The 13,196-nt window shown below is 41.2% G+C and overlaps 1 protein-coding gene across 6 annotated transcripts in view; it reads right to left on the bottom strand.

Annotated features, from left to right (window-relative positions):
• The window catches only part of Khdrbs3 (KH RNA binding domain containing, signal transduction associated 3), a 157,918-nt gene that overhangs the window by 69,894 nt on the left and 74,828 nt on the right, over positions 1–13,196 (bottom strand). For all 6 annotated transcript variants that reach the window (XR_005486718.2, XR_010053039.1, NM_022249.2 and 3 more), the window contains exons 3-4: positions 11,108–11,224; positions 6,875–7,021 (exon numbers count right to left, since the gene is read on the bottom strand). Coding sequence is in view for 4 of the 6 variants with exons in the window: in NM_022249.2 (NP_071585.2) it covers positions 6,875–7,021; positions 11,108–11,224 (264 nt within the window). In the remaining 2 variants the exon portion in view is untranslated. The remainder of the gene's footprint in view (positions 1–6,874; positions 7,022–11,107; positions 11,225–13,196) is intronic.

The following is a 13,196-nucleotide window of genomic DNA, read 5'->3' as shown; positions in this document are numbered from 1 at the left end:
TTTATTCAAAGAAAAATGAAAATGTGTTTTTTTTTTTAAAAGAAAATCATGAGTTCCCTCCCCCAGACTAAAATTACAGGTAACCTACTGTCTCTCCTTTTTTATGCATAATTTCTACTTGCGATATCTGCAATGCTACAAGGCCACAGAGCTATGACATAGACGTGGTTATTTACAGCTCTTTTCACTCATCGCCACCAAACATTTACCTACTGACTGACAGAAAGGCCTGAGGGAGGTGATCACAGCACATGCATATCAGGGAGAGGCAGTGAACATAGTTACACGCATGCATGCCTAGCTCACCCTTTTCACAAACTCGGGGACCTCACGCCTAAGGAACAGTTCTACCCACAATGAGTGAGTGAGTCTACCCACCTCAGCTATGACAATCACGATTATTAAAATAATCCTAGCACAGATATGTTCAGAGGCCCATGTTGTAGTCAATTCTAACTTGTGCTAGGTTGACACAATGCTGTACCACAATTCTGTACACACAAGGAACGTCCAGATTTATAAATTTGATAAGTAATCGGATTCCTGAAAAATCGGGACTTTTTTCTCCACACATTAAACTCTGAAACTAGGACTCTATCCTGCTTCCTTCCTCTTTGTAATGATCCTCACAGAATAAACAGATAAAACGTTATCATCACTGCTTTGTAATAAAAAGAAACATTTATAATCAAAGAAGGAAGTATAATTTAGCTGTACAATAGCCAAAGGAGTCTCTCTAAGAGGGGCCATCTGGGGAAGGGAGATCCAGTTATCAGAGAGGTAGCCCAAAGCTCCATACAGAGGAAGATCAAAAGACTGATGGACTGATGAGTGTTAAATTCCAGAAACCAGGGACTCTAGCTAAGGCAGATAGATGGGCCACCCTGACTTTAAGACCAGCCTAGGTTTCACTGAGTTCTAGGCTAGCCTGGAACACAGGTAAGACTATCACAAAAATGAATGAATGAATGAATGAATGAATGAATGAAAGAAAGAGTGAATGAATCAATAAAAAATAAGTAAATAATCAAAAATGGTGTTATATGGAAAAATTATGAAGACAATAAGGAGTCTTAGGGAGCAGAAGCCAAGTCATGCAAAGCCTTCCATTACCATAAAGGTGGTTTAAATATAATTACAACTAAGGTTGCTGAGACACCATAACGATTTTGGGAGCAAACTTCACACTTAGGTTTATGTTCTGGAAAGCACAGAACAAACTTTCAGACTGCAAATAGGGCAGGAGAATGTGAATGTTTCAGGGTGTCACCTGAGGACAACCACACAAGGTCTGTGTTGTGTTACGATCTAACACATAGTCCAGTGAGAAGTCTGGGGACCCATAACAGGAAAGCCACCCTTGACCAGAGCAGATGGATGGAGAAGGCAGTCACGGAGTCCCTCTCAGTGAGATAGAGGTGAAGGAGCCTTAAGAGCCACAGTGAAGGCAGGAGCTTCTCATGATGTCTGGCTACAAGGAAGCGCTCACTGATAGAGGCATCGTAGGCTCATAGTCATGAGGGGACAACAAACTGGAAACCATGAAAACATTTCAGTGTAGACAGGGAATTCAGATGAAGTATTTATGACCTGAATTAAAAATCTCAAAGAAACACTATATTTACAACTAAAAATTCGTCTTTTCTTCCTGACTTTCCCCAAATATCAAGCAAAAACCTAAGTAGGCACATGGCATTAGAGGAAGCCCTTGGGCACCGTCAAGAAGAAAGCTGTAATAAACCATCTGAAGGAGAAGAACACAACAGAGTAAAAGCTGTGGTCCTTAACAGGCGAGCTCAGAGTGTGGGTGGGACTAGTGCTCCCAGACCCTCCCCCTGACTTACCTGGGGCTCTGTGCCTCAGAGCTGTTATCTGCATGGGCCCATCACTCCAAACTGTCTAAAATAAGACTGCTAAGATCTTATCAACCATCTTGCTAAAAATGTGTGAAGATTAATAAATAATTTGCAAAGCACATTCTAAATAAAATGTGCTAGAAAAATGCTAATACTTCCCTGTAGAAAATTGTTAGGAGGTGTGATACTCAGTTATAGATGCTAAAAATAGATTCGATTAAGAGATTGTGGCTGAAGCACTATTTAGACACCAGTAAAATTTAAAAAACTGAAGTTAAAATCAATATCCGTGAGGTTCAATGCTACAATGGATCCCACTTTAAAAATAAGCTTGGCAAAACTATTTCAAAATACACAGATATTAAGTGATTAAATATATGGCCATGCATTTTTTAAGTCAATTTAAGAATGTCTTAGGTAGTTTAATCTTGTAATATCAGATGGGCAGGTATAATGCACCATAGGAACAACTGATACTCACTCAAGCTTTAACTCTTTAGGTGAAAAATAAAACTATTGAAACATGTACACTTTGTCAATAGTCAAGATTAGAAAGGGCATTAGAATTATAGTCATGTATGTATGTGTATTTATACACATGTACATGCCATCATGTGTGTACTTTCCTACACAGTGAGTTTAATCTGTTATGTGAACCTGGAGAATGTGGGAAGGTTTTTAAGTGACTCATTAAAAGTAACCCCAAAGCTCTGACTGGTGGGCTGCCTCCAAGAACAAAGGTGTCGGCCATCAGGACGGATGACCTGAGTTCAATCCCTGGTACCCATATGGTGGAAGGAGAAAACTCACCCTTGCAAGTTGTCCCCTGGCAGTCACACAGCACATACTCGCACACTTCAAAAGATTTTTTAAAAAATCAATCATAACAATAAAAAGTAACACTGGAATTCAATTTCTTCTCTGACAATAACTTCCTATTCACAATTATTTACCAAAATATCACAATATTTATGTTTAAAGTTTTCCTAGCATCCTTGTTGACATTAACATCTATAGGAAACAAATGTAATGCTCATTATTTGAAGAGTGGCTAAATAAACTCTGGAATATACAAACAATATAAGGCGGAAATAAAAATAGTATCATGAAACTGGACATACGCTCACAGGAAAAAAACACACACACACAAAATCACATACATTTTAAGAAGCATAAAATAAGAAGTAGAGATGGCATTTCTGAATTCCTTAAGAAGAACAATGGAAGAAAAATGGATCAAAGACAACATGTAAGGAGTCTCAGAATGCATTCAAGCCACACAGTAAAATAAAACACAATAAAATCACTCATGAAAAACTAGCTGAATTGCAGGTTAGAAAAGTCAAGTCTGTGGCACTCTTGCAGGGAATACCATCATTCCTCCTCAGCCTGAGTCTGAAAAACCCGTTTCTCTGCTGAGGAGAAGCTCTCTTATTCTGGAATAATGGTAAAAGTCCGCCATGCCAGCAGCAGCATCAACAGCAGTAAAATTTACTAGGGGATAAAAGAGCAAACCAGCAAGCCTGAGGCTGCCGTGTCCAGTGAAGCAGCAACACACTGCTCTACAGAGAAGACCATGATAGAGCCCAGACATGAGCCAGATGTGACACTTGCGAAAGACAGGTGAAAAATGACATCGCTGCTGTGCAATGTCGCTGGAGAAGCTGCCCGGCAGAACTGAAATAGTGGAGCCAGGGAACCTGAAACAGGTCCTTTAAACATCCCTGCCTGGCAAAGAGAGAAAGGAAGAAGAAAAACAAACCCACGGCAGCAGGACAGGAGCCAAGATGCACTTAGGGGTAGGTCCAAATGGGTGGAGGGAAGGAAGAGAATGGAAAACTCAAAGAAATAACAACCGAAAACATCCCATGTGTCACGGAAGTTTACAGGCATGGGATGGACAAACTGCTTAAAACCAAACACAAGACACAGCAAAAGAACAAAGTGCCATGCACAGGAGCAAAATGCAGCCCCCCGCCCTCCACACCATGTTTATTTTGAGTCATGCAGAGACACAGCCAAAGGATTATGGGTACAAATTGTCAGCCAACTTTTATAAGCCTTCTCTTTTCCATGTAGGTCAGGTAAACTCACTTCTAGAGAAATCAAGATAGAAGCAGGTCTACATTGCAAGAAAGACTAAAGGCAGTTCTACCAGCTTAAAAGAAAAGGTCCTGTAAGGCAGCTTCATCATGCAGAGAGCAACACCAGAGACACAAGTGTAAAAACACTTGCTATAAGCCAGTCTCTCAGGATTACCAACGTGTAAACGTTAACTAACAGTAAACCGTACCATGCAACAAATCAAGAGGACAGCATATAAAGACGGAGTAAACGAAAACTTGGCTCTCCATACCAAAATCAACTCATGTGGTGAGCTATTATTAGTAGAATAGAGGAGGGAAACCTACAGGATCATCCTAGTAGGAAAACACACAGGATTGGATGAGCAGGGCAAAGAAGACAGGACACCAGGGAAAGTATCACAGGCACCCTGATACAGAAGCCAGGGGTGTTTAGTAACAGCATGACACTGATGTCAAAGAATCCTAATAAACTAGGTTTTATCTAATCTTCCTAATATCTCTTTTTATTGTGATGTAAAAACAGTAAAAAATATCCCAAAAAGACAGAGCAAAATCAATATGAAGAAAATCAATTGTACCTCTAAATAAATGGTCCACTGGTAACAGTATCAGAAAATATCAAATATTTGGAAATGACTCAGCAGTTTTAAGAGTATTTTTGATTCTTGCAAAGGACCAGGGTTTGATTCCCAAGACTCACAAAGAAGTTCACAAACTGCAGTTCCAGAGGATCCAACACCCTCTTCTGATTCCTATAGGCACTCCACATTTGTGGTACACAGATACACACGCAGGCAAAACACTCATACACATAAAATAAACATAAGTGCTTTTGTTAATATTTGGAAATATATTTTACAAAGTAAGTGCCAGGCTATGGAAAAAACTTTTTTTTTGTTGTCTTGTTTTTTTGTTTGTTTATTTGTTTGAGACAGGGTTTTTCTGTATAGCCTTGGCTCTCCTAGAACTCACTACATAGACCGGGCTGGCCTTGAACTCAGAGGTCCTCTTGCTTCTGCCTCCCAAGTGGTTGGGATTAAAGGCATTCACCACCACAAAATAGTCGAGCTATTGATTTTGAGAATGAGAAGTACTTGATATTCACAGAATAAAAGACACCGGTTAAACGTTAACTCCAAGCTCATCTACAGATTCAAAAAACATCTGGCAAAATCCTTGTTGAACATTGTAGAAGTCGGAAGCTGATACTAAAGTGAACATGGAAATGCAAAGGAATCAAAACAACTCTGAGACAGGAAAACAGACCAGGGTGCCTACCACACTGAGACTGGGGAGAGAATGTGACTTACAACAGGACAGTGCCTGAACCAACTTACTAAGAATTTTTAACTAGGAAAGGGAGGAAAGGAACAGAAAGTTGGACAATTTATATACCCAGACTTCAAAGTTCACTGAAAGTTTGACGGAAAAGTATGTAACTCAATTGGGAGAGGCTTACTGTAAATCACTGGGGCAGAACTGAGAGTCCCAGATAGACTTCCATTAGGGAATTCAACAGGACAACAGAAAAATTCAAATGTATATTTTTGCTCATGCCATGTGCAAAAGCATCACCAAGTGACTTAAATGGAAAGAATCTTATGAGGTTCTTTTGCTTTGTTCTGAGACAGCGTTACAGGATGTAGCCCTGGCCAGCCTGGAACTTGGTATGTAGGCCAGATTGGCCTTGAAGTAACTGAGATCTTCTGCCCCTCAAGTAGAGTTTAAAAACATTGCTGCATATACCATCACAAAAGCAAAATGATTCTTAAAGGAAAGAATACTATTAAACATAAGGAGACAGCAGGAAACACCAGTAACGTTGCTTTAGACATATCTTTAGCCAGTCCAGATCATGGGTTAGAAAAATAGGCCCTACCCCCTCACGGAGGACTGTAAAGGCCATGGGATGGAAAGTTCCACTGTAGCTATGTATGGAAGAAGGAATCTGCCCCATGTGCCATAATCCCAGTTTCAGTCACCTATGTGAATATATGATTCCTACTGGCCTGCCCGTTAAACTACAAACTCTAGAGGGCAGGGGCTGTCATCAATGGTTTACAAATGTCTGCCACACAGTGAGCATTACTCTTAGACATGGCTAAGGATATAGCTCATGATACGACCTTTTAAGTGAAAAAACATACTTAAATAAACTTCAATATAAGTATAATATTTGGTTTCTTAATAGCAGATATGATCATAATCTATTGTGTACATGTTACTCTCCCAGCATAGTTGAGGACGTCTAAGGACAGTCTCACTGTGGACAGTTGCCTAGCAGATGTGCCAGCTTTTCTATAGTAAGTGTCTATAGAATCAACATATATAGTTTATTATTATTTATTATTACTTTTTTTTCCTTTTGGAAAAAAAAGTCTCTTTTTATCACTAACATACAAATACTTAAATGATCTTTCAGAAGGAAGGCAGGAACATATTTCTTTAAAATCATTACTTTCATGGCAATACTTGACGTCCCAGGCATATCCAATCTGCAAACTATACTTAACTACCCACTAAGGTTTTGATTTCCTGCTAAACTACTCCAGGGGACAGAAAATGTTCTTATTTAGGTGTCCATGCCCCACACCAAGCACAGACCAGGCATATAGAGGACATTAATGACTAAGGAAGAGCACGGAATTTATGTGACATTTTCAGAATCACGTAAGAATTTATATTGGAGCTCCCAAATCTGAATTAGTGATTCTGATCTTCCAATTTTTCAGCCTTATAACCTGGTGGCAGTATATAATCTGTCTAAAATCCCATTGTTTTAAATGGAAGCAGGGAATTATGCCGAGGAATTCTCATAGAGAATATTGTGAGGTCTACGATGTAGGCCAGACAGGAAGCTCTTGATCATCAAGGAATGGGCTAAAGACTCAGCCTTAACACACAAGTCACTGAGCAGCGAGTGGTACTAACAGGGATCAGGAACTTCTTAATCTCTTCCAAGGCATGCCCCATCCGGGCATAAGCTTCCGCTGGGGGCGCGAACACTTCAATGAGCACGTGCAGGTCGTCATTGAGGTGAAAGTACTTCGCTTCTCCACTTTTCCTCAGCTCCTCCTCCTGAAGAAGATAATCACATTTAAAATGTGTCATTTAGAGCAGGAAAAAACAAGCAAAAATTACACAAAACTTATTTGATGTGTGCTTGTGAGGGAAGACTCTAAAACAAATAGCACTCTGGGATGGCTTTATTCTATAGATTTGATCCTGTTGTCCCGGGTTCTCAGGAACCCTGGACAGGCATCCTATCCTGCTGGGATAAGGTCTCTTCTGCTCTGACTCTGCCTATAAGGAATCATCTGCCCTTGGCTACCTGCAGATTCCTGTTAGCTCTAGCCTGCCCCATTACCGCCCCAGCTATGCACAAACCTCTGATCTTGACTTGGCTATGTGCCCGGCTCATTTCTCTACAGCAGATGCCTGCCATTTTAGGCATGCTGACACCAAGCACTCACCACAATCCAAAACATTCAACAATCTTTCAAGTTTGCTTCATTCTTTTTGGTTTTCTCTTATTAGCAGGCGACTGCCAGAGAGCAGACCCTGTATGTCCGTCTTGTCCGATGGTGTGTGAAGGGCTGGTTTATACTTCTCATTTCTGGCCCAAGCCTCAGCTACGTTATGAAGGCTGTCTTATGACTAGTTGCTGTGCAATTCAGAGTGAGTTCTAACAACTGTCCATGGCTTCCTAACAAAGGCAATGTGCTGTTCGGGGAGGGAAACAGACTCAGGGATTTTACACTCACATACCAAATCCCACCCTGACTGCTTGACAATCAAGCAGTTTACCTTATCAAGAAGGATTTTCACATGGGACAGACCTAGTGTGGTGTCATCTCCTGGGGCTGCTAAAGGCAGAAGACTCTTTAGAAAAGTGTCTAGTGCGCTGTGGGCAAAAGGTACAGCAGGAGGCCCGACATCAACTGAAGGCCCAGACCAGAACACCATGGCAGTTACAAGAAAAGCAGCCACTGGCAGGTATCAACATACTTCATCAGTTTAGCAAGTAAATGAAGATGAGTTCATTTTAAATTTGCTAGAGGAGTGAACATTGTAAGAATTTAATGTCTTTTTCTTTTCAAATGGGAGTTTTTACACAAAGGGCTCTCTCTCTAGAAACAAACATGATTAACCGAGAATTTATGCAGGCTAAAGTTAATCTAGTAAAAGGATCAACTGTAATCAATACCCAAGCATTTGGGCAGGAAGAGCTGGCTGTAGGTCAGCAGACGGGATACTGATACTACACACCTAAAGGGGAACCTGCTACTTAAGCAATCACGTGTGGTTGCTTTTCGTGGTGTTTTTGAAGGGTTAACTGATAAATCACATGACGGGGGCAGCAAGCATGACATGACGAGGAGGAGGAAGAAGGGGCTGCTGGGTTGGGGTAAAGAGGGAGCTTTGTAAAGGAGTATAGCACGGAGCCTGCCATGACTGGGATCTTGAGAAAGGTGACTGGGAGAGGTGGCCTTCAGGTCATTAGAGGTATGCTCCACCCCCTTCTCTGTCTCTTTGCCACTCTCTCTCTCCCTCTCTCTTCCTGACTATGAGGGAGTACTTTTGCTGGCCATGAGGGAGACATGATATATTGTCTTACTACAGATGCACAAGCAATGGTGTAACAAAACCATGGGCCAAAATAAGCCTTTCTTCCCTCATAAGCTGATTGTTGCTACTTGATAGTGAGCTAACGCAGAAGAGCTAGAAGTTCCTGTGGAGGTTTTCCTCCCTGTAGCAAGAAGAAAGCACTAGAGGCAGCCCAGAGATACACGGTTCAGTCTCTCGTACGAGAAGTGGGTTGAAGTCTAGATAACAGTGAAAACATGAGGACTGTCTTTGCGACATTTGGGAAGAGAATCAAATAATTCTAAATATCCAAATGCCAAAACAAAACTGAGTCTTTCACACCAGGCATATCTAGCTATAAGAACCTGGACCACTGAGGTTGCTCCCCGGAGACAGTACTTGTCATGGCTACTTTCCCCCCCTGGTACTAACGCATAGCCTGGCTTACTCACTGAGTCTGGAGGAACAGGTCCTAGGCACACAATAACAGCCAGACCCCTAGCCTTCCCCTAGTTACCCTGTAGCTTGACAGAATGATCAGCTAAATGCAGAATCATCACGCATACTTGGTCATGGACCCATGTGCTTAGAAAAAAAAATTTCTGAGTGGGTGGGGACTACTCTGGAGAGAGGCCCAAGGTTGAAAACAGGGTGGCCTTACAGTAAGTGCAGAGACACTCAGTGACAGGCATTTATGAGGAACTACTGTGGCACACGTCTGGGTGCTTCCTTCTCCAGACAGCTCAGTGCTGCTCAGTCTACAGAGTCACCAGAGTGACAGTGACAGGGCTTAAATCATTATTTCACAATACAGACTCCTTCTTGAGGCTGACTGGTTGCTGTCCGTGTGTTGGGTGCCAAATCTGTCAACAGCAGAGGACAACCACAGCCTGATTAGACAGAATACTTTAGAAGGATCGCTAAACTTTGATAGCAAGCTGGAGATAGTCTGGATCCCATTTACTGAGAGGACAGCCAGACACATTTTATGACCATGTTTGTATATGCATTCATAATTGGGTGAGACCTGTATGGCCTCACTTCTTCAGTTCTCTACACTGTTCAGGATTAACGGGGCTTCTGCCCGAACCTCCCTTGCTAACAGGCATTTCTGCCATTTGCCTGACTGCCAAGCAGCCTTATGAGACGATGAATTAGTGCATCAGCAAGTGTTGAGAATTTTCTTACGAGATCCACATCATTTCTGACTAACTGACTAGTACACAGTTTCACTCCCAGCTAATGCCAACACAGAGGTGTCAGGGAATCCGAGCAATGACACCAAGCAGCCAGGTTTGGTGACATGTGAAGCTAACCTGTCTGCTGGGTTAGTTCCACACCGATGCTGGCAACACTCTGAATTTCTACCCTGAAGTGTTTGGGGTCAAACAACTTTGTGTGAGTCTGGTACACACCATGCTTTCTACTTTCCTTAGTGGTGCTGGCAGACACACATGGCTTCACTCAATGTTAACCTAATAGCATAGCTGATTCTGCTGGGTGATCCAGATAATGACCCAAGTTCCTGACATGTACAACAAGGAAAATGTTATCATCTATTGTATTTCCTATGAATAGCACTGAGTAGAGGCAGGTTTCTTGTATTAGAAAAACTGCACTCAGATGGACTTTGGCTACAAGGCAAGACTTGCTTCATTTAAATCTAAATCTAAAACTCATTGTCTAATGTTTCAGAGTGCTTGATTCAGGAATGTGGATTTGGTTCTCAGTAATGCAAATCTCTGACAGGAAGAGATGTGACAACCAAGAACAATGCAGGAGGCACTGTTAAACAAAAATTCCTCAGAAGTAGAAGCAACTAATCAAAAAAGTAACTCAATCATTTAACTTCTCAAAACAATGGGGCATAGAACACCGGTAACCACGTAGAATAAATTTTCTTTTTAGGATACAAAGCAGTTATTAAAACATTTAAGTCATTTTTTAATGTTATAAAATGAGCATTACAAATTAAGGGCAGAGAAAGAGGTCAAGGTGTATGCCAAGACCCAGCATGGACCACCTGATGGCTGGAAGGTCCTGTGAGAAAGGCATGATCAAGCTGCATTCTCCTTTGAGTACTGTGAAGCATCTCACAAGCACAGCCACTGGGCAGCAGAATCCTAGACCACAGCCATAAGTGGTCCACCACGGCCCATACATCCTCATGTGTAGCATATAGAGGTGGGTAAAAGATATACAGGAAAAAAGTCCCAAAGGAACTAATTTAAAACACAACGGTGGGAAACTACAGGTAACTCCTCTTTCTCTTCATTATAAAAGGTAACAGGCTGCATTCAGAATAAACAATGTAATCACTATTGTTTAATTTTTTTACATGAGTCTTAAATACCTAAAAGTGGTAAGATACTATCTGCCAGGAACTGTCCAGAGAAAGTCAGTCTTCTACAGAGCATCCATGTGTATTGATCACCTCATATGACATTTTCCTCTAATTCCATCTGAGCTTCTATTTAGCTCTTAGATACCGGCATTAACACAGCAGGCAACAAACAGACATAACAGACATACCAGCACATGGCCAACAAGGCCAGCACTGTCTGTGGCCAATATTACCTTTGCCTTGTCTCTCATGGAACCTTTGCCAAGGATGGACATTTTTGTCAACGTTTCTTCTTGTAAGCGCTTCAGGGAATTGCCACGTGGACCCAAAAGCTTCCCCACAAAGTTGAACTAGGAAAAACAAACCGGCCATATTTGTAACATTCAAATCTTAAAAGTAGTTTATCAGCTTTGAATATTGGCAAACCCTGCCCAGTACCACTCATAGGTAACAAGTATTTATGTTCTTGCTACATAAATCATGCTGTGATATTTTCTCGACCATATAAAGTGGTACCAAAGATGTAAAAATTAAAAAGGTATGTTTTGCACTAGCCATTTCAGTGATTATGAATTTCCTATCTATAAGCAAGGCTAAGATTAGCACAGAGATAATGATTCAGGGATCCTGGAACGGGACACACTGGTTCTCCTCCTTTGTCAGCATTTAGATTTAGTTACTGACCTGATGAATAGACTGTCCCAAGTGAATTCTCAGTCCATGATCGAAAATACATCACAACAAAATAAGTCTCTTCCAAAATAACTAGATGTAAGAATGCAGGGAATTTATGTATAAGGTATCTGTGGTTTCTGATTTAATAAGCAGGGAGGAAGTGAGTTACTGAGCACACAGCCTCTGAGGTTAGGCTGCCATGGTTTACACTGGAGAAGTGTTCTGCCCTATAAGTGCTTGGTTCACTCTCCTGTATAGCAGACAGTCATGAGGGTAGGAGCCATGCTTCTAGGGTCATTTTGAGGACTGGGTGGTTCAGTGAGATTCAATCATTTTTTACTTACAATAAATACTTAGCAATAACACACATATAAGAAACACCCTGTACAAAAAATTATCATGATAAATGCTGTATATGTCTCTAAAGCGTTCCTGCAATTGAGATAAATTACTAATATTTCTGTCTGCAAAAAAGAAATGAGCAGGTCACTATTTCTGTTTGGAAAGATTTCTGAGTCTACTCAGGACAGCATGTGCTGTCTTAGTGGTCTACACAATGTCTGTTGATGTTTTAAGGAAGGTATGTTCATTAGCAGTTGATCTAACTATGTCCAAGTGACTTTTCTGACATCAGTTAATACTTCAAAAATCAAAATGGCAGTTTTTCATATGCATTTTAATTTTATTGGCTTCAATAAAAATTTGAGCAGTTTTCACTTTCATATGGAATTAGCTCAGTAGAGGCATCAGCATCCTGATCCACCTGTGTCTGTCTGTCCTTGCTACCCACTCTCTGTATCATCTCTTTAGACGTTTCCATTGTTTGGACAGTGATCTCCTGAGCTGGATCTCCAAGTTTCTCTTATGTTCCCTGACTTGACATCTTGGAGTGTACAACCATATTCCTTATATAATGCTGATGCCTTCATTTCTTCAATCAAATGCTTAACTAGTAACAAAATTTTCTTTTGAAAATTGATTTTTTAAATTTTCACCCATCTCTCTCATCCACCCCACATAAATTCATGTACACTATTATTGTTACATCTGTCCATCCATCTGACCATATAACCATCCATCTATCCGTCCACTCGTCCGTCCACCTGTCCGTCCATCCATCCATCCATCCATCCACCCACCCATCCATCCATCTACACAGACATAATCTGATAAGTTCTTTAACACTGTTGGTATGTATCCATGTTAACTTCTGTCTGCTAGGGATTGAATAACCTACCACGGGTTCACCACAGGAGAAGACTAAGTCTTTCTCTCCCAGCTGCCTGTAGTTCTTCATTTATGGGTAGAACCTTGTGAGATTTTTTTCCCCATCAAGAATGTCATGTTAACCAGCGCCATCGCTGCTCAGGTCCTGTAACCATTTTGTTCATATTTCATTGATGCAGCTTCCTTGCCATGCCCATTAAATACTATCTCCCAGATGGTGTTCTGGTCTTACCGTCTTACCACCTTCCTGCCTTCCTGTTCCCTAAGCATTAAGAGTAGAGGCTACCATGTAGATGAGTCAATTGACACAGGGCTCTCTACAGTCGTTTATTCTCTTCATCTTGACCAGTTGCAGATCTCTATAGCACTAGCCGCTGCCATGTGCTGCAAAAAAGACTGCTTGGTGAAGGGTGAGAGCCC

The sequence above is a fragment of the Rattus norvegicus genome, chromosome 7, assembly GCF_036323735.1.
Source record: "Rattus norvegicus strain BN/NHsdMcwi chromosome 7, GRCr8, whole genome shotgun sequence".
Lineage (NCBI taxonomy): Eukaryota > Metazoa > Chordata > Mammalia > Rodentia > Muridae > Rattus > Rattus norvegicus.
Note: the sequence above shows the minus strand (reverse complement) of the source record. Positions and strands in the feature narration are given on the sequence as shown.